We start from the raw sequence: 19,715 nt of genomic DNA, 5'->3' as shown, positions 1-19,715 counted from the left end.
TGTCGAGGACTCAATCAGGAGCTCCAGTCGGAGTTGGCATGCCGTGACGAGGGTCGTTCACTTAGTAACTTCATCGAATTAGCCATCCAGGTCGACAACCTCATCTGCACCCGTCGCTCACCACGAACCACAACCCAATCTTTTCCTGAAGCACCCATTTCTCCTGAACCCATGCAGATTGGCACCACCCACCTTACCTCAGAGGAAAGAGAGAGACGTATGCAAAATCACCTTTGTCTCTACTGTGGTCAAGCTGGTCATGTCAAGTCCACTTGCCCCATCAGACCGACTCATGCGGTGAGTGTAAATAGTGCTTTAACCATTCAATTACCAGTAACCCTGTGTATCATGAATCAGATCATTCAAACTACTGCATTGATTGATTCCGGCGCTGCAGGGAACTTCATTTCTACTAACTTTGCTCGTCAGCATAACATCTCTCTCACCCAATCTTTCCTTCCTTTGTCAGTGGAGGCGCTAGACGGCAGACCCCTCGGAGAGGGGAAGGTGCAGAACATCACAGAAGTGATCCAGATGCATGTCGGGGCTCTTCATAAGGAATCCATTCAGTTCTACACCATTCAATCGGCTCACCACAATCTCATCCTAGGACTTCCCTGGCTACGTAAGCATAACCCTCGCATTGCATGGAGAGAAGGAAAATTACTTCAATGGAGTGACTTTTGCCAGAACAATTGTATATCAACCAACCAACCCATTTCAAACGATTCACCCTCACTTCCTGATACCAACCTCGTCACCGCCAAATTTCCTTCAGTTTATCAGGACCTACAACTGGTGTTTAGTAAGGTGAAAGCGACTCAACTACCACCTCATCGCTCCGTTGACTGCACCATTGAACTACTGCCAGGTCAGTCGCCCCCTAAGGGTCATATTTTTCCTCTCTCCCAACCTGAGTCAGAAGCTATGAGCAATTACATAAAGGAGCTAGCCAAAGGGTGTATATGCAGATTCTTCTTCGTGAAAAAAAAAGATGGAAGTCTCCGACCCTGTATCGACTATCGTGGGCTTAATGAGGTAACTGTTAAATTTGTCGTACTAGTCCCCGCAGCCCTAGAACAACTCTGTCAAGCCAAGTATTATACTAAATTGGATCTTCGTAATGCTTACAATCTAATTCGTATCAGAGAAGGTGATGAGTGGAAGACTGCCTTTTCGACCACTAGTGGGCACTATGAGTACCGGGTCATGCCCTTCGGATTGTCCAACAGTCATGAATGATGTCTTCCGAGACATGCTAGACAAATGGGTTATCGTGTACATAGACGATATTCTGATTTATTCCAACTCTATGCCTGAACACATCCAGCACGTCAGATCAGTACTCAGACGTCTCATCCAGTTCCAGCTCTATGCCAAACTAGAAAAATGTGAGTTCCATCAGACATCAACGTCCTTCCTAGAATACATCATCAGTCAGGAGGGAGTCGCCATGGACGACAGGAAGGTAGAGGCGGTTCTAAAATGGCCTCAGCCCCAAACCCTTAAGGAGTTACAGCGCTTAGGGTTTGCTAATTTCTACAAACGCTTCATTCGAAACTTCAGCTCAGTGGCAGCACCCCTGACAGCCATGACTAAACGTCAAACGTCACGATTACACTGGACACCTGAAGCTCAGCAAGCCTTTGACGAATTACGAGAACGGTTCACCACTGCACCCATTCTCCGCCATCCAGATCCGAATCAACCCTTCATCGTGGAGGTGGACGCATCGAACACTGGAGTTGGAGCTATACTCTCCCAGCGACATGGTAACCCAGCTCAAATGTACCCTTGTGCCTTTTTCTCCCGCAAGTTGACACCAGCTGAACGCAACTACGACGTGGGTAATCGGGAGCTGTTGGCTATGAAATTAGCCTTGGTGGAGTGGCGGCACTGGCTGGAGGGAGCAAAACACCCATTCACTATACTTACAGATCACAAAAATTTTGAATACCTCAGAACAGCCAAACTGCTCAACCCCCGACAGGCCAGATGGGCATTATTCTTCACCAGATTTCAATTCACTGTCACCTATCATCCCGGCACCAAGAACACTAAGGCGGACACTCTTTCTCGTCAGACTGAGATCTCAACCCATCCTGAACACCAAGAACCGATACTCCCTTCCACGCTCTTGTTGGCACCCGTCCACTGGGATATTATCACGGAGATTGAGAACGCAAACCAGCACACACCTCCTCCTCCAGAGTGCCCACCAGGAAAACTGTTCGTACCAGAAGCTCTTAGAGAACGAGTACTCACTCAAGTCCACAGTGTACCCAGTTCTGGTCACCCCGGCATCGATGCCACCATCCAACTGCTCCGGAATCGTTTCTGGTGGCCAACCCTAGCTACTGAGTCCATCCACTTCATCAACAATTGTTCCACCTGTCAAGCCTCCAAAAACCCTCCAAACATCTTCCCGCAGGACTGTTGCAACCATTACCATTGCCTCAGCGACCTTGGTCTCACATTGCCATAGATTTTATCTCTTGCTGTCCAATCTATAAAGACTGTGTCTGTTCCTCGAATAGTAAGGTCAAAACAAAAATTTAATGCAGGATCTAGAAAAAATCTAATCGTGATTAAACCAGAAAAATGCACAATAAATGAACAAAAACAATTTTTAAAGCTTGGGCTCCTAAACATTAGATCACTCGCACCCAAAGCACTTATTGTAAATGAAATGATCATGGATAATAGCTTTGATGTACTCTGCTTAACTGAAACCTGGCTAAAACCAAACGACTATATTGGTCTGAATGAGTCTACTCCACCAAACTACTGTTATAAGCATGTATCCCGTCAGATTGGTTGTGGCGGTGGTGTTGCAACAATATATAGTGATATTTTCAATGTTACTCAGAAAACAGGGTACAGGTTTAATTCATTTGAAGTACTTCTACTTAATGTTACTCTGTCAGATATGCAAAATAAATCTCTCCTATCTCTTGCTCTGGCTACTGTGTATAGACCTCCAGGGCCGTATACAGATTTCCTAAAAGAATTTGCAGATTTCCTCTCAGACCTATTGGTAAATTTTGATAAAGCGTTAATTGCTGGGGATTTTAACATTCATGTTAATAATATAAAATGATGCGTTAGGACTTGCGTTTACTGACCTGATAAACTCCTTTGGAGTCAAGCAAAACATCACCGGACCCACTCATCGTTTTAATCATACACTAGATCTAATTATATCGCACAGACTTGATCTTACTGATATAGATATCGTACCTCAAAGCGATGATGTTACTGATCATTTCCTTGTATCGTGCATGCTGCATATTACTGATGTTAACTATATAGCTCCGCGCTATCGTCTGGGCAGAACTATTGTTCCTGCTACCAAAGATAGATTCACAAATAACCTACCTGACTTATCTCAGCTGCTCTGTGTAAACATAAATACAAATGAACTAGACAAAATGACTAGTAACATGGGCACTATCTTCTCTAATACACTAGAAGCTGTTGCCCCCATCAAGCTAAAAAAGGTTAGAGAAAAACGTACTGTGCCATGGTACAACAGTAATACCCATTCTCTCAAAAAAGAAACTCGTAATCTTGAGCGTAAATGGAGAAAAACTAACTTAGAGGTTTTTAGAATTGCATGGAAAAACAGTATGTCCAGCTATAGACAGGCTTTAAAAGCTGCTAGAGCTGAGTACATCCACCAACTCATAGAAAAAAAAAAACAATCCAAGGTTTTTATTTAGCACAGTGGCTAGATTAACAAATAACCAAACGCCACCCGACCTAAATATTCCTGCACAGTTTAATAGTAACGACTTTATGAACTTCTTTACTGATAAAATAGACAACATCAGAAATACAATAACAAATATAGATACTACAGCAACTGATACTTCAGCATTATTCATTACACCCGAAGAAAAACTGCAGTGCTTTACAACTATAGAACACGAAGAATTAAATAAACTTATCGTCGCATCTAAACCAACAACATGCCTATTAGATCCTGTACCCACTAAATTACTAAAAGAGTTGTTACCTGTAGCAGAAGTACCGCTTCTTAATATTGTTAACTCATCGTTATCTTTAGGTCATGTCCCAAAATCATTCAAACTAGCGGTTAATAAGCCTCTTATTAAGAAACCACAGCTAGACCCTAGTGAATTGGCAAATTACAGATCCATTTCTAATCTTCCATTTATGTCTAAAATTTTAGAAAAAGTTGTGTCTGCTCAATTGTGCTCCTTTTTGCAAAATAATAATCTCTTTGAAGAATTTCAGTCAGGTTTCAGGCCCCACCCTAGCACAGAAACTGCACTTGTAAAAATCACAAATGACTTGCTACTTGCATCAGATCAAGGCATGCGTCTCATTGCTAGTTTTACTTGATCTTAGTGCTGCATTCGACACTATAGATCATGACATACTCATAGATAGATTACAAAGCTATACAGGTATTCAAGGGCAGGCTTTAAGATGGTTCAGATCATACCTGTCCGATCGCTACCACTTTGTTTATTTAAATGGGGAGTCATCGCAGCTATCACCAGTAAAGTATGGAGTGCCACAAGGATCTGTCCTAGGTCCTCTGCTATTTTCAATTTACATGTTACCCCTTGGTAATATTATTAGGAAATATGGGATTAGTTTCCATTGTTATGCTGATGATACTCAACTATATATTTCAACAAGACCAGATGAAACTTCTAACTTAGCAAAGTTAACAGAGTGTGTTAAAAATGTGAAAGACTGGATGAAAAATAATTTTCTACTATTAAATTCAAATAAGACCGAGATATTACTTATTGGACCAAAAAACAGTACACAGAATCTCTTAAACTGCAATTTGCAACTAGACGGATGTACTGTTATTTCCTCTACAGTCAAAAATCTGGGTGTTATACTAGACAGCAACCTGTCTTTTGAAAATCATATTTTACAAAAACAGCATTCTTCCATCTTAGAAACATTGCTAAGCTACGGAACATGTTACCTGTCTCTGATGCAGAAAAGTTAGTTCATGCATTCATGACGTTTAGACTATTAGACTAATAGACTTTAGACTATTGTAATGCACTACTAGGTGGTTGTCCTGCTTCTTCAATAAATAAGCTACAGGTAGTCCAAAATGCAGCCGCTAGAGTCCTTACCAGATCAAGAAAATATGATCATATTACCCCAATTTTACGGTCTCTACACTGGCTACCTATTAGGTTGCGTATCACTTACAACATATTACTTCTTACCTATAAGGCCCTTAATGGTTTAGCTCCTGCATACCTAACTAGTCTTCTACCACTCTACAATCCTTCACGCTCCCTAAGGTCGCAAATCTCTCGACTTTTAGTAGTACCTAGGATAGCAAAGTCCACTAAAGGAGGGAGAGCCTTTTCACATTTGGCTCCCAAACTCTGGAATAGCCTTCCTGATAACGTTCGGGGTTCAGACACACTCTTTATGATTAAAGACTCATCTCTTTAGCCAAGCATTCACATAATTTATCTCATAACGTTGTACTTCAGTTACATCTAATCAAATGCACATCAACATTCTTCAGCTTGGGCAAAACACATAATTTTTGCTTGGTTGGAACAGTAGCTACGCTAATTATTTCTCTATTTGTTTTCCTGTTTCTGCCACGGGATTTCCATCCCGTGGTAACTAGGAATTACACAAGATTCAGCCTGGATTCAGAAGAAGAGATGATGCCAACCCCACAGAGGACCGCCGATGATGCCAGCTTTGAAACAACATACAGCACTACACCGGTTTTCCAAGGCTTGCCGTCTCATCCCCCTTCCGAAACTCCCATCTGCTTTTGAAGCATCCGAACAACTCTGTAACCAGGTCTTTTCGATTCTATGGCCTTCCGGAGGACATTGTTTCAGACCGCGGACCTCAATTCACTTCCAGACTCTGGTCATCTTTCTTCAAGCTGTTAAACGTCAAGGTCAGCCTAACCTCAGGATACCACCCGCAAGCCAACGGACAAACTGAACGCCTGAACCAGGAGATTATACGATTCCTCATAAGCTATTGTCACAATAACCAATCTGAATGGAGCCGTTATCTCATGTGGGCCGAATATGCACAAAATTCTCTGGTTAAACCCTCCACTGGCATCACTCCTTTTCAATGCATCCTCGGCTTCCAACCCCCCATGTTCCCCTGGTCAGGCGAACCATCCGAACTACATTCAGTTAACGACTGGCTACATCGCAGCGAGGATACTTGGAACCAGGCTCATACTCACCTCTCACACGCCGTCAGAAGACAAACCCAGAATGCCAACTTGCATCGTCGCCCAGGTCCCCGCTATGCTCCTGGTCAATGGGTCTGGCTGTCTACCCGCGATCTACGACGAAAACTTCCACGCAGAAAACTCAGTCCCAGGTATGTTGGTCCATTCCAAATCACTAGACAAATAACTCCAGTATACTTTTGTCTTGATTTACCTGCTAATTATCGTATCTCTCCCACTTTTCACAAGTCATTGCTGAAACCCGCTGGGGGTCCGGGGGAGGCGTCGGGGGAAGCTGATTCACAGACCTCCCCCATCCTGGTCGACGGCGAGGAAGCCTATCAGGTGCATGAACTCCTGGATTCGAGGCGCCGGGGTGGCACACTTCAGTACCTGGTCGATTGGGAGGGGTACGGTCCGGAAGAACGCTCCTGGGTCAACACAGGAGATATCCTCGACCCTTCCCTCACTGATGAGTTTCATCAGAGGTTCCCGGAGAAACCGGCCCCTCGACCTCGAGGTAGGCCCCGGCGCCGTGCGCTTCCTCGCGTCAGGAGCCGCTCGCAGGGGGAGTGCTCTGTTACAGAGGAGGCTTCTGCACCGCCTCCTCCGCACCGCCAGAGGGAACCCTCGCCAGAGTACTAATTCGGTCTCATTCGGACTTCATTTCCCATAATCCCTCATACCTGGGACTGACACACCCCACACACACACCTGCACCTCATTACACACACAGTATATAACACACACACAACACCTCTCTGCGAAGACTTGATTTGCCAGGGCTGTCATTTCTGAGCGTTTCTTTATCCTAGTATTGATCTTTCGTTACCGACCTTGGACTGTTTCCCATTTTGTGAACCTTCTCTGTGTGTTTTTTGGATCTGGACTGTTTATTGGATTTGCTGTATTGCCGCCTGCCCCTGAACCTTGCCTGCCCACTGTTTATGAGTTTGAATTCTCTTCGTGGACCCTGTTTGCCGTTGTTTGACCCACTCTGTTGTGACTACGAAATAAAGCTACAAATGGATCCACACGCCTCTGACGATCTGTTACAATTAGGTTCCCACCACCATGTTTGACAGTGGGGATGGTGTTCTTAGGGTTGAAGGCTTCTCCTTTTTTACGCCAAATGAAGGCGACATCATTGTGGTCAAACAATTTAATTTTTGTTTCAACTGACCATAAAACAGAAGACCAGAAGTCTTCTTCTTTGTCCAGATGAGTGTTTGCAAAGGCCAAGCGGGCTTTGGTATGCCTTATCTGGAAAAGTGGTGTCCTCCTTGGTCTGCTTCCGTGGAACCCAGCGGTCTGCATTGGGATGTTGCCACCAGCAGAGCCCAGATTCATCAGGATGGCCTTGGTGGTGATCCTTGGATTCTTTTTTACCTCTCTCACTATCCTCCTGGCCAGCACAGGTGTCACTTTTGGCTTCCAACCACCTTCTCTGAGATTTTTCACAGTGTGGAACGTCTTGTATTTTTTAATAATAGCCACTGGAACATCATCAGAGGTCAAAGACAAAAGCCTTCTTACATGGGCTAAAAGCAAGGAAAAAGAGAGATAAAACTTCAACTTCAAACAATCAATGTATATATATATATATATATATATATATATATATATATATGTGCACTTATCATCTTAGCATCTTCTTATCACATCATCAGATGTTTGTCTCTAGAAGGACAATGCCAAGAATGTTTATCATTTGTCACTATCTACGTATTGTCACATATTCCCCTAAAGTTTATTTCAGTTCAAGGCAAGGTCAAGTTGATATGATGCGAGGTATGCATATTGTGGTTTTACATCTTTTAAGCAGAAACAGCAAAAGTTAACATCCTTCAAATATTACTTTTGCAAATACCAGCTTCTAAGTACCAAACATCCTTTTATCAAAACATCAAAACAAAATTGCACCTTTTATACATCAGAGCAAATAAAAATATACTCCATCTATGGAAAATGAGTATAAATGGAATACATACCAAAAACAAAGAAAAATATATTATTATACGGAATATGCATGAGTCATGTTTGACAGTGATATGAATATAGAAATGGTACAATAAAAAGAATCAAAATAATAATCCATAATGATTAACTGAATATAAATATGGATATAAAAAATAATCAAACTGAAAATTCCAATACACCAGTCAACTTATCACTTACAGTGTATATTATATCTGGTCACTAATCACTGCTGCAACTTATTCCATTTCAATTTGTATTTCATTGTATATATATTTATATATACTTACTGTTTCATATCATTTAATGTAAAGGTCAGTGTGCAGTACTATCAATGGTCACTTTACTCAGATTGCTCAGTATGCAATATTATTACTCATTCACTTGTATATACACTCAAAATCTCAAAAAATAAAGGTGCTTTGTGATGCCATAAAAGAACCTTTTTTGGTTAAATGGTTCCATGAATAATCTTTAACATCTGAAGAACCTTTCAGTTTCACAAAAGGTTCTTTGCGGTGAAAGAATGTTCTTCGGATTATAAAAAGGTAAGAAAGAGATGGTTCTTTAAAGAACCGACTGAATGGTTCTTTGTGGAACAAAAAATGGTTCTTCTATGGCATCGCTGTGAAGAACCTTTAAAGCACCTTTATTTTTAAGAGTGTACTTTCATAATTGTACTGCACAGTCTTATTTATTGTTTGTGGTTATATATCAGTTTTCTAACACCAGTAAGGAACAGTGCTCCTAATTTTGTTTTATACAGAGAAAAGGCAATGACAATAAAGGTTTTCAGTCAATATGTAGTGTAGAAAGCGAGGTGTGAGAGAGAGAGAACAGGATCAAGAAAGTTCCACGAGCCGGGACTCGAATTTGGGACACCCATGAGGGTATCAACACAACCTTTTTTTGTCACTTTTGATCAATTTAATGTGTCTTTGCTGAATAAAAGTATTAATTTCCTTAAAAGAAGTCTTACTGACTCTATACTTTTATAGAGTCATTTTATGCAGTCACAAATGGTTGTTTTGAAGCATATTTTCTGTCTTGTGTAATGTTTTTTCTTCTTTTTTACACCTATGTCATGACGTCACATTGTACAAGTGTTAAGATATGAGCAATACAACACTAATGTTCTCTTTAAAAGTCTTCAAAACTTAGTTTTTATGAATCTTTTACTATATTTTTATTCACTTTTTATGTTTCGATAAGATTTCATGATAAGATTGTACACAGTTTAATACATTCCTCAAAAATTATGACACTGCAAAAGTTCATTGGTAAGTGCAATTTAACTCTCCGTTTGATTTTGGTTTGCAAAACATTGGAGGGATTATGCTGATTCTGAAGCGATAAGCTTAAAACTCTTTATTATGTAGATCTGATTGCACAACGATCTTATATAAGATGATTATCTTAAAGATATATCACTTATACAAATCTCTTAAATAATTTGAACCCCATACAATTTTGGTGTGCTGAAATCTTCACAAAAACCTTTCTTGCAGATACCAACTATTAATATTGGAAAGTATATTTTAAGTAACATTTTTGATTAGTTATGATAAAAATCACTACTAATAGAAATAATTATCTTTAGCAATACCTTCGTCAAAGCCCTAACAGATGCAGATTTCTTTATGCTTTTATTAAAAGTTCAGAGGAGCTGCTATAGAGTAGTTATTTTTTTCCTTTACATTTATTGCACATTTTCATTTTCCCTGGAATATAATACATTGTAATTCTTTCATAATTACTTTTTACAAAATCAAATGCATATCTGGCATCAGCTTACTATTGTTTAATATGTAGAAGTGAACAGATCCTCTGCAAATTTCATATCAGTGTAACAATCATTGGCACATTCCAAAGATTTTATTGCAGCAGGCTCAATTTTTTCATCTTTTTTCATCTTATCTATGATTTTAGCTTCATGTAAATTGTGAAGGCCAAAGGTATTTTACTCGCACGTTATTGTCAATTTAGTCCATAGTTTATGAGAGATACATAAACATCTTACATCATCCGTTACAATAAATCATTTCATATAGCGTAGACAACACCCAATTTAGTATAAAAAGCGAGGGGTCCTGAAGTTTCTCTTCACATTTTTCTTGCATGAGAAAAGTATCCTAGGTATGTACCGCGATTGTACTTCAGCCTAAAACCTTAATTTCTGTTGTTAGTTTAAATCTAATTAACAAAACTCTTCTTTGTTACTTACAGAGCAATTGGATAAAAACAAAATGGGAAAGCTTACACTTATTGCAGGTAATATGCTAAAATAATACTTGGAATACTAGTGTGTTTTATTCATTCTTTTCTATTTGTCATTTACATGATATCATTGTATATTCCAGGATTGGGCTTGGTGCTCTGCCATGTTGGTGAGTCATTGAGTATCTGCTGCATCAAATTAGTTTTAATGAACTACTAATAAATGCTATGTTCGAATAAGAAAGATGACTGTCAACTCAAAATGTCTTGTCTAAGAGTTTCTTTGTGTATCCATATCCAGCCGTCTCCATGGACATGGGCTGCTACTTCACCAACTGGTCTCAGTACAGACCTGGAATTGGAAAGTATACGCCTGCAAATGTCGACCCTTTCCTTTGCACACACCTTCTCTATGCTTTTGCAATGATCAACTATGCCAACGAGCTGGTCACCTACGAGTGGAACGATGAGGTTCTCTACAAGGCCTTCAATGAACTCAAGAACAAGTATGTATTAGTTACAATATGATGTTTAATACTTTAGATGCTTGATTTCTCAAATCATTTATGATTGTTTTGTGAGACTGGAAAGTAATTTGCTCAATGAATACCAAAATGCAGTTATACTTGCTAACTTAAAATTACTATAAATCTTAAAATCCTAAAATGTATCCATTATCCTCACAGAAACCCCCATCTCAAAACTCTGCTGGCTATTGGTGGATGGAACTTTGGTTCTTCACAGTAAGTATTCAGAAAAAATGATCAGGTTGTGAAATAAAATGCAAAAACATTTAAGATTCTTTTAAAAAATCTTCTCAGGTTCTCCATCATGGTGTCCACTGCTGCAAACCGTCAGAAGTTTATCCAGTCCTCCATAAATTTCCTGAGAACTTATGGATTTGATGGTATGGACTTGGACTGGGAATACCCTGGAGCAAGAGGAAGTCCACCTGAAGACAAACATAGATTCACACTGCTATGCAAGGTGGGTAATACAGTGTCTTTAGACAGTAGTGTGGTTCAGCTCAAATCAGTTCAATGTTGATTCATTTAATTTCTTTTTTATGTATATTTATCTATGTTTTTCCTTGCAGGAACTTATTGAGGCCTATGAAGCTGAGGGCAAAGCTACTGGCAGACCCAGACTGCTGCTTAGTGCTGCTGTAGCAGCTGGCAAAGGGACAATTGATGGAGGATATGAGATTGCTGAGATTGCCAAGTAAGTGTGTCCACACTGAATCATAACATGTACAAATTGGCAGAGCATTGAGGTGAAAATAAGAAGTAGCATTAGACCCCTTTTGATTTTTGTAATTTTTTTTTCTCAGGTCCTTGGACTTCATCAATGTGATGACTTATGACTTCCATGGAACTTGGGAGAGCTTCACAGGACACAACAGCCCCCTGTACACAGGCTCAAAGGATGAGGGAGAATTGATCCACTTCAATGTTGTAAGAATTGATTTACTGTAACATGAGATTTTCAAACCTCCCAAATGAATCCATTTAAAAATACAACTCTCCTCCTCATTCAGGATTCTGCTATGCGCTATTGGAGGGACAACGGTACCCCTGTGGAGAAACTCAGAATGGGTTTTGCCACATACGGTCGCACTTTCCGTCTGTCATCTGCTGATACTGGTGTTGGAGCTCCAGCTAGTGGACCTGCTGCAGCTGGAACCTACACTCGCGAGGCTGGATTCTGGTCTTACTATGAGGTGAGAGCCTTGAAAAGTCACTTTGTCCAAAAGTGTCTTTTGAATAGTCTCAATATCTATTTGCCAATATTTGTATAGATCTGTGGATTCCTAGCGGGAACAACCCTCCAGTGGATTGAGGATCAGAAGGTGCCTTATGCCACAAAGAACAACGAGTGGGTTGGATTTGACACCAAAGAGAGCTACGAAACTAAGGTACTTTTGAGACATTACTGTAATTTGGATTCACTGTCAACATTTGTCAGAAACTGACTAGAAAATCATTCCTTTTCTTTCATTTTTAGGTCCATTATCTGAAAGATCAGAACTTTGGTGGAGCCTTCGTCTGGGCTCTTGATCTGGATGACTTTGCAGGACAGTTTTGTAATCAGGGGAACTATCCTCTCATGGGCCATCTGCGCAATCTTCTGGATATCGGTAAGTCTTTGCTAATCACTAGATGGTGCTGTTCAGAATGGCAGACAATAAGATTACATTCCTTTTTTTTTTTTCAGAATTGCCTCCTCTGCCTCCAACCACCACCCTAAAACCTGGACAAACAACCACCACAACTACCACCACCACCACTCATGCTCCAGGATCAGGATTCTGTAATGGCAAAGCCGATGGACTTTATGCTAACCCTGACAACCCCCAAAAATACTACAGCTGCGCAGGAGGCCGTACTTACGAAAACACATGCGCTTCAGGTACTGTGTTTGATGTGAGCTGTACATGCTGTAACTGGCCCAAACGCAGTCATTAATTTGAAAACAGCTGAAGACAACACTGAAGAGAAATGCTTAAGCTCAAGAATCAAAAGTATTAATCTATGTAAGTGTATAATGCGTGTTTTTTAATAACTCCCCTGTGAATCTAATTATGTGATTGCTGTTAGCACAACTGCTGAAAAAACTCATGTTAATAAACACATGCAAGTATCATTAAAAATGATTCTGTTTTTTATTACATCATCTTGCATTCTAAACAGAATGAGATCAATGAAACATATCATACAATTATTCAGTTAGTGTTCTGTGATATGCTAGATGTTTTTAGTAACAGTCTGCAACCGCAGAAGAACTGCAAAAGTTCAAGTCAAGTTAATCAAGTGAAATCACAAACTAAAAATAGAAACACAAGAGATATCGCTCGTTTATTGATTTAAGTGTGGGAAGTGAACTTAAGTTGTACTGCATAAACAGTAGGCCTACTACTCTTCCCTCTGGTCCAGTTACACGTCACATGTTTCTAATGGTGATTTATTTTTTTTTCTTTTACTTGAAATGTTAATTTAAAGCAAATCCACCTTGCCTGGACCCAGACTAAAAGGATTAGTTCACTTCCATAATAAAAATGTCCTGATAATTTACTCACCCCATGTCATGTAGGATGTTCATGTCTTTCTTTCTCAGTCAAAAATATTTCTCCATATAGTGGACTTCTACAGACTTCAGTTTAAATGAAAATGTATTTACTTTTTACATTTTTACAAACTAAAATCCAACAAACCAACAACCTCCTTAAACTCCCCACTATACTTGCTAATGTATAGACTGCTGATATGCTAAATATCATAAAGACTTTAAGTCATAAACCTAGTTTGCTAAACGGCTGAGTGGTATAGGTGACCCTTACAAATTTGAAGTAATAAGCACCTTGTGAGATTAATTTATTGCCTTTTAAATCTCCTGTTTGTGTCTTGTTTGTATAGAAACATGCTATTTATCTGGTATCCAAGACCTTTGATTATATACCCTGATAATATGTTACTTTTATTGACCATACACATTTACTGTATACTGTACTCCCATCCTTGCATCAGCCGATTCTATACAATAACCATTGTTCATTCATCACTGAGCATGGAAATTAAATCCTTATTCAGCATTTTACCTGGTACATTTTTATCGTGAAGTGATGATTTAATCAGGTTTAATCTAAGAATAAAATGCATGTTATAAATTGAGGTTTCTAATTATAGTTAATTAGACATCTTAGTGTGGTCTAAAATATATGAGAGAATTGACTTGTTTTCGTCACCCATATCAAAGCATTTAATTACAATAAATTAATCTTCAAAATTGTTGTTGATTGATTCTTTTACTTTTTTAACAACAGTTCCATTCGATTTAAATTTCACACAGCATGTGGTTTCAAAGCAGCTACACTGAGAAAGCATGCTTCAGTGTTACAATAAGGAAGTTTTCTGTTATCTTTTAGATAACAGAAAAGGTTGCTGGTGTCAAAGCAGTGACCATGATAGTAATAGTCAGTTATGAGATAATAAAAATTATATGGTTAGTTACATCTTGTAGCATGTACATGTACATAGAAATAGGAAAACAAAAGGGTTAATCAGATGTGCAAATTTAACCAGATATATACGGAGCACAAAGTTGTGAGATGTGTCATGTCAATGCCTGACTAAAAGATGTGTTAATCTAGATTTAAACTGAGAGAATGTGTCTGAGCCCTGAACATTATCACGAAAGGCTTTTTCATAGTTTAGAAGCCAAATGAAGTCTTTGATATCTATTTTTATGCTTTGTGACCTTGTAGTGTCTAAAGAATTGTAGCGTGGCTAAAGATTCCACCATTTCTATACATATAATAATTATTATATAACATATACATGTGACACAGGCTTCTCCCAAAAGATAATAAGACGATGTGCAAGAGGAATCATTGTGGAAAAAATATTTATCAGCTTTTATTTACATTTGAACAAAAAGTGGCATGTCCAAAATTATTCATACCCTTTGCAAACTGTCACAGTCTATGGGAAAATTCAAAGTTCAATACCATTCCAAATAGTCCAAGCTTTTCTAAAGCATCCTAATTACCCTGATTCATTGGGAACAGCTGTTTTAATAAACTCAACAGGTGAAAAACAGAAGCTCTCTGTTGTTGGTTTGTGGACAGTCATGGCTAAGACAAAGGTGCTCACTGAGGACCTGCGGCTGCGCATTGTGGCTGCTCACAAGTCAGGAAAGAGCTATAAGACCATATCTAAATGTTTTGAAGTTCCAGTGGCTACAGTGCAAGGTATTATTAAAAAATACAAGACGTTCCACAATGTGAAAAATCTCAGAGGACGTGGTCGGAAGCTAAAAGTGACACCTGTGCTGGCCAGGTGGATAGTACTAAGAGAGGTAAAAAAGAATCCAAGGATCGCCACCAAGGCCATTCTGATGAATCTGGGCTCTGCTGGTGGCAACATCTTAAGGTAGACAGTCCAACGAACACTGCACACCGCTGGGTTCCACGGATGCAGACCAAGGAGGATACCACTTCTCCAGATAAGGCACACAAAAGCATTCTTATCCTTTGCCTTTCTGGGGTATGAATAATTTCGGGCTTGACTGTACATATACATATATATATGGGGCTGTTGACTGCTTGACCAACTAACTTAACGTTCTAAGGCGTGCAATTATTTTCAGGGAAATACACAGAAAAAGTAGTTCCAGGCAGGTCTTGACTGCATTACAGGCCCAAATCACTTTGCCAAATTATTTTTTACAGCATAAAAGAAAAACAGCAAAAGAACAAAAACCTACTAGGACCAAGCAAATAAATATAGTAAACAACAGGTAAACAATAGGATAAAAACGCAAAACAAATTATTTCCATGTTTTTGCCACAAAAAAGCATACTCTATTTCTCCAGCTCTCTCTCCCTTACAAACGCACACACAGGCACAGAAACTTGTTGGCGCTGTTCTGACGATTTTAACAGTATTTTAGCAGCTTAGAAGCTACATGTCATTTCTCACTAATAACGACACTGTTCTTAAAGATTATGAACTTGCAATTTTGCTGTTAGTAGAAACGCTGCTGCCAAACACTTTCTGTCTCTCTAATAACTTCATTGTTAACTGCATTAGTCTGCTATCAACGGCTCCAGCCTTAATGTAATTAGCAACGGAGGGTGTTTTAAGGACAAAAACCTGACGAATGTCTTTAAATACAACATCTAAACAATATTTGAGGTGCGGTAACTGTAGTATAAGCGGAATAATTTACTTTTGAATTGTCCGTTGAATTATTAGAATATAATTATACATTTCTAGTGATTAAACAGCTCGTCGTCAATTATTCCTAAGATAATATAGCCATTAGGACAATGGATGGATAGATAAATGTCAGGATTATGTCTGTGTTTTGTCCGGTTCTGTTCAGTGTTTCCTAGTGTTTTCCCCCCTCACTTGAACTTCAGTTGGTTTTTCCCTTTGTCTTCCCCTGTTACTCTGTGTCATTTGGTTTGTTCCCACTTAGCTTTGATTTGATTCACCTGTCTTGTTACCTTGTTTATGACCACGCCTTGTTTTCAGAGTATTTAGAGTCTGTGTTTGCACTCCCCGTTTGTCCGTCGTTGATAACGTTACATGTCCTCGGTTTTGCTCCTGGTTTTTGTTTGTTTGTATTTAGTTTCAGTGTTTTGTTTCAATAAACTGTTTATATTTTATCTACTCTGGATCTCCTCCTCCTTCTCCACTCCTCAACCACCCAGATTGTGACAATAATATAATATTATATAATATTCTTATTGGACTAAGATAGGCAGACCATAAAAAATGTATGGTAGATTATGTTTGGTGCAAATGAAACATATCCAGCATATCACTGTGATTCTGATGTATTTTTTAATGGTAGTTTGTTTCTAAATTTGCCTGTTCCTTATGAAGCCTTTTACTATTAATAGTAGTAGTATTTAATGTTTTGCTTTGAGAATTGTTTGCTTTTGAGTGTTGTTTTTCATTTGAGTGAGATTTTGAGTTATTGTAAAGCAGTGTACTTGTATCAGTCACAAGAAGAAGAAAAAATACAATTTCCACAGAAGTTTCTCCAGAAGTCAGTTTATTTATTTCATTAAAGCAAGGAGAAAATTACCAAGAAACAGAGAGTCATTTAGGAAAGGTACTTATATTATTAGACATATGTTCAATTTACACTAATGTTACTTTACATAAAACAATTGGTGTTTGGTGTCATTTGTGCGTTGTTTTACAATTTGCAGATGTTTTTTCAGAAGTTGATCCCTTAGGGCTTGGGCCAAACACAGCATTTACAGCTGTCATCAAACACGGTGCCTGTGGCACAGTGCCCTTCAAAGGTATTGCCTCCTGCACAGTTATAATATTTGTTGGGGTCTTCAGGGTTAGCATAGAGTCCATCTGGCTTTCCATTACAGAATCCTGGTCCTGGAGCATGAGTGGTGGTGGTGGTGGTGGTGGTAGTTGTGGTGGGCGTTGTGGTTTGGCCGGGTTTGAGGGTTGTGGTTGGAGGTAGAGGAGGCAATTCTGGGAAAAGCATTTTAATAAGCATTAGTTTTTAGTGCTTTTTTTTTTTTTCTTTAAATATAACCAGTGTTGCAAATACAATTTAGAAAATTCCTACCGATATCCAGAAGATTGCGCAGATGGACCATGAGAGGATGGTTCCCCTGACTACAGAACTGACCAGCAAAGTCATCCAGATCAAGAGCCCAGACAAAGGCTCCTCCAAACTTCTGTTCTTTCAGATAACGGACCTATGAATGAAAAGGAGTGAGTTTCTAGTCAGTTTCTGACAAATGTTGACAATGAACCTTTACTACAGTAAAGTCTCAAAAGTACCTTAGTTTCGTAGCTCTCCTTGTTGTCAAATCCAACCCACTCATTGTTCTTTGTGGCATAAGGCACCTTCTGATCCTCAATCCACTGGATGGTTGTTCCCTCTAGGAATCCACAGATCTACACAGATATTGGGTATTAGATATTGGGAATATTCAGAAGACACTTTTAAAGAATAAATTCTATTATTTTGGACAAAATGACTTTTCCAAAGCTCTCACCTCATAGTAAGACCAGAATCCAGCCTCGCGAGTGTAGGTTCCAGCTGAAGCAGGTCCACTAGCTGGGGCTCCAATGCCAGTTTCTGCAGATGACAGACGGAAAGTGCGACCGTATGTGGCAAAACCCATTCTGAGTTTCTCCACAGGGGTACCGTTGTCCCTCCAATAGCGCATAGCAGAATCCTGAATTATGAGGAGAGTTGTCATTTTAAAATGGATTCATTTGGGAGGTTTGAAAATCTCATGTTACAGTAAATCAATTCTTACGACATTGAAGTGGATCAATTCTCCCTCATCCTTTGAGCCTTGGTACAGGGGGCTGTTGTGTCCTGTGAATCTCTCCCAAGTTCCATGGAAGTCATAAGTCATCACATTGATGAAGTCCAAGTACCTAAGACAAAATAATTATTGGTTGCACAAATCAGGAAAGGTCTAAAACATCTCATGCTATGCTGGTTCAGTATCCTATGACCCCACATAGGCCAAGAGGTTTGGAAAATGGATGAATGGATTACTTGGCAATCTCAGCAATCTCGTATCCATCATCAATTGTCCCTTTGCCGGCTGCTACAGCAGCACTCAGCAGCAGTTGAGGTCTGCCAGTAGCTTTGGCCTCAGCTGCATAGGCCTCAACAAGTTCCTACAAAGAGAAACATAGAAACAGAAAAATTAGCATAAGTTCTTCACAATATCTGCCTGAATGATGCTGTATTACAATCAGACCCACCTTGCACAGCAGTGTGAATCTTTGTTTGTCTTCAGGTGGACTTCCTCTTGATCCAGGGTATTCCCAGTCCAAGTCCAAACCATCAAATCCATAAGTTCTCAGAAAGATGATGGAAGACTGAATAAACTTCTGACGGTTTTCAGCAGTGGACACCATGATGGAGAACCTAAGACGAATTTTGAGAAGAATCTTAGATGTTGCTGCATTTCAATTGACCATAAAGATAATGTAATAATGGAAAAGAAGGAATACTTACTGTGTTGAACCAAAGTTCCATCCACCAACAGCCAGGAGAGTTTTGAGATGGGGGTTTCTGTGAGGTTAATTGATTTTTATTTTAGAATATTTCATAGTATATAACAATATTGATTTCATGTTAACATGTCTAACTGCAGTGTTACTTTCTTATGTTTTTGGTAACATATTTGATGTAATATTTTAATTAATACATACATGTTCTTAAGGTCATTAAAGGCCTTGTAGAGAGTCTCATCGTTCCACTCATAGGTGACCAGCTCGTTCGCATAGTTGATCATTGCAAAAGCATAGAGAAGGTGTGTACAAAGGAAAGGGTCGACATTTGCAGGTGAATACTTTCCAATTCCAGGTCTGTACTGAGACCAGTTGGTGAAGTAGCAGCCCATTTCCATGGAGAAAGCTGAATATGAATACACAAAGAAGTTCTTAGACAAACATTAAGACATTTCTCATCTGAACATTGTAATTATATATAGATAATTCACCCAAAAGAGAGGTTTGATTTGAAAATGTGATCTGATAAGTACTCACCTAAATGGCAGAACACCAAGCCAATTCCTACAAAATGCAATGATAGTATGTAAATCACAAATACAAAAACGCACTAGTGTATTTCAGATTGCACTTTGTAGTGTGTATTATTTCTTACCTGCTATGAGTGTAAGCCTCCCCATTTTTTTATATTTTAAGATGAATTATCAATATAGAAATTCTGTGATGCTTATTTTCGCTGGGGTACCTCAAGAAAAATGAGAGGAAGCATGAAAACCCTGGGTTTT

At 39.2% G+C, this 19,715-nt stretch overlaps 2 protein-coding genes across 2 annotated transcripts; one reads left to right on the top strand and one right to left on the bottom strand.

The window, feature by feature from the left end:
• The first annotated feature begins 10,443 nt into the window (after nucleotides 1–10,443).
• LOC141293342 (acidic mammalian chitinase-like) lies at nucleotides 10,444–12,975 on the top strand. Its single transcript, XM_073825371.1, has 11 exons — nucleotides 10,444–10,468; nucleotides 10,558–10,584; nucleotides 10,716–10,920; nucleotides 11,101–11,157; nucleotides 11,236–11,401; nucleotides 11,511–11,635; nucleotides 11,745–11,868; nucleotides 11,952–12,134; nucleotides 12,213–12,329; nucleotides 12,419–12,551; nucleotides 12,629–12,975. Exons 1-11 carry the CDS (start codon nucleotides 10,444–10,446, stop codon nucleotides 12,877–12,879), a joined length of 1,413 nt encoding a protein of 470 aa, XP_073681472.1. The 3' UTR covers nucleotides 12,880–12,975.
• A 3,983-nt stretch (nucleotides 12,976–16,958) lies between these two features.
• LOC141293283 (acidic mammalian chitinase-like) lies at nucleotides 16,959–19,715 on the bottom strand. Its single transcript, XM_073825309.1, has 11 exons — nucleotides 19,586–19,715; nucleotides 19,468–19,494; nucleotides 19,132–19,336; nucleotides 18,935–18,991; nucleotides 18,679–18,844; nucleotides 18,467–18,591; nucleotides 18,219–18,342; nucleotides 17,952–18,134; nucleotides 17,734–17,850; nucleotides 17,516–17,648; nucleotides 16,959–17,418 (listed from the first exon to the last, which is right to left on the bottom strand). Exons 1-11 carry the CDS (start codon nucleotides 19,608–19,610, stop codon nucleotides 17,159–17,161), a joined length of 1,422 nt encoding a protein of 473 aa, XP_073681410.1. The 5' UTR covers nucleotides 19,611–19,715; the 3' UTR covers nucleotides 16,959–17,158.

Source organism: Garra rufa, chromosome 20 (genome assembly GCF_049309525.1).
Source record: "Garra rufa chromosome 20, GarRuf1.0, whole genome shotgun sequence".
In the NCBI taxonomy this organism is placed as follows: Eukaryota; Metazoa; Chordata; class Actinopteri; order Cypriniformes; family Cyprinidae; genus Garra; species Garra rufa.
Note: the sequence above shows the minus strand (reverse complement) of the source record. Positions and strands in the feature narration are given on the sequence as shown.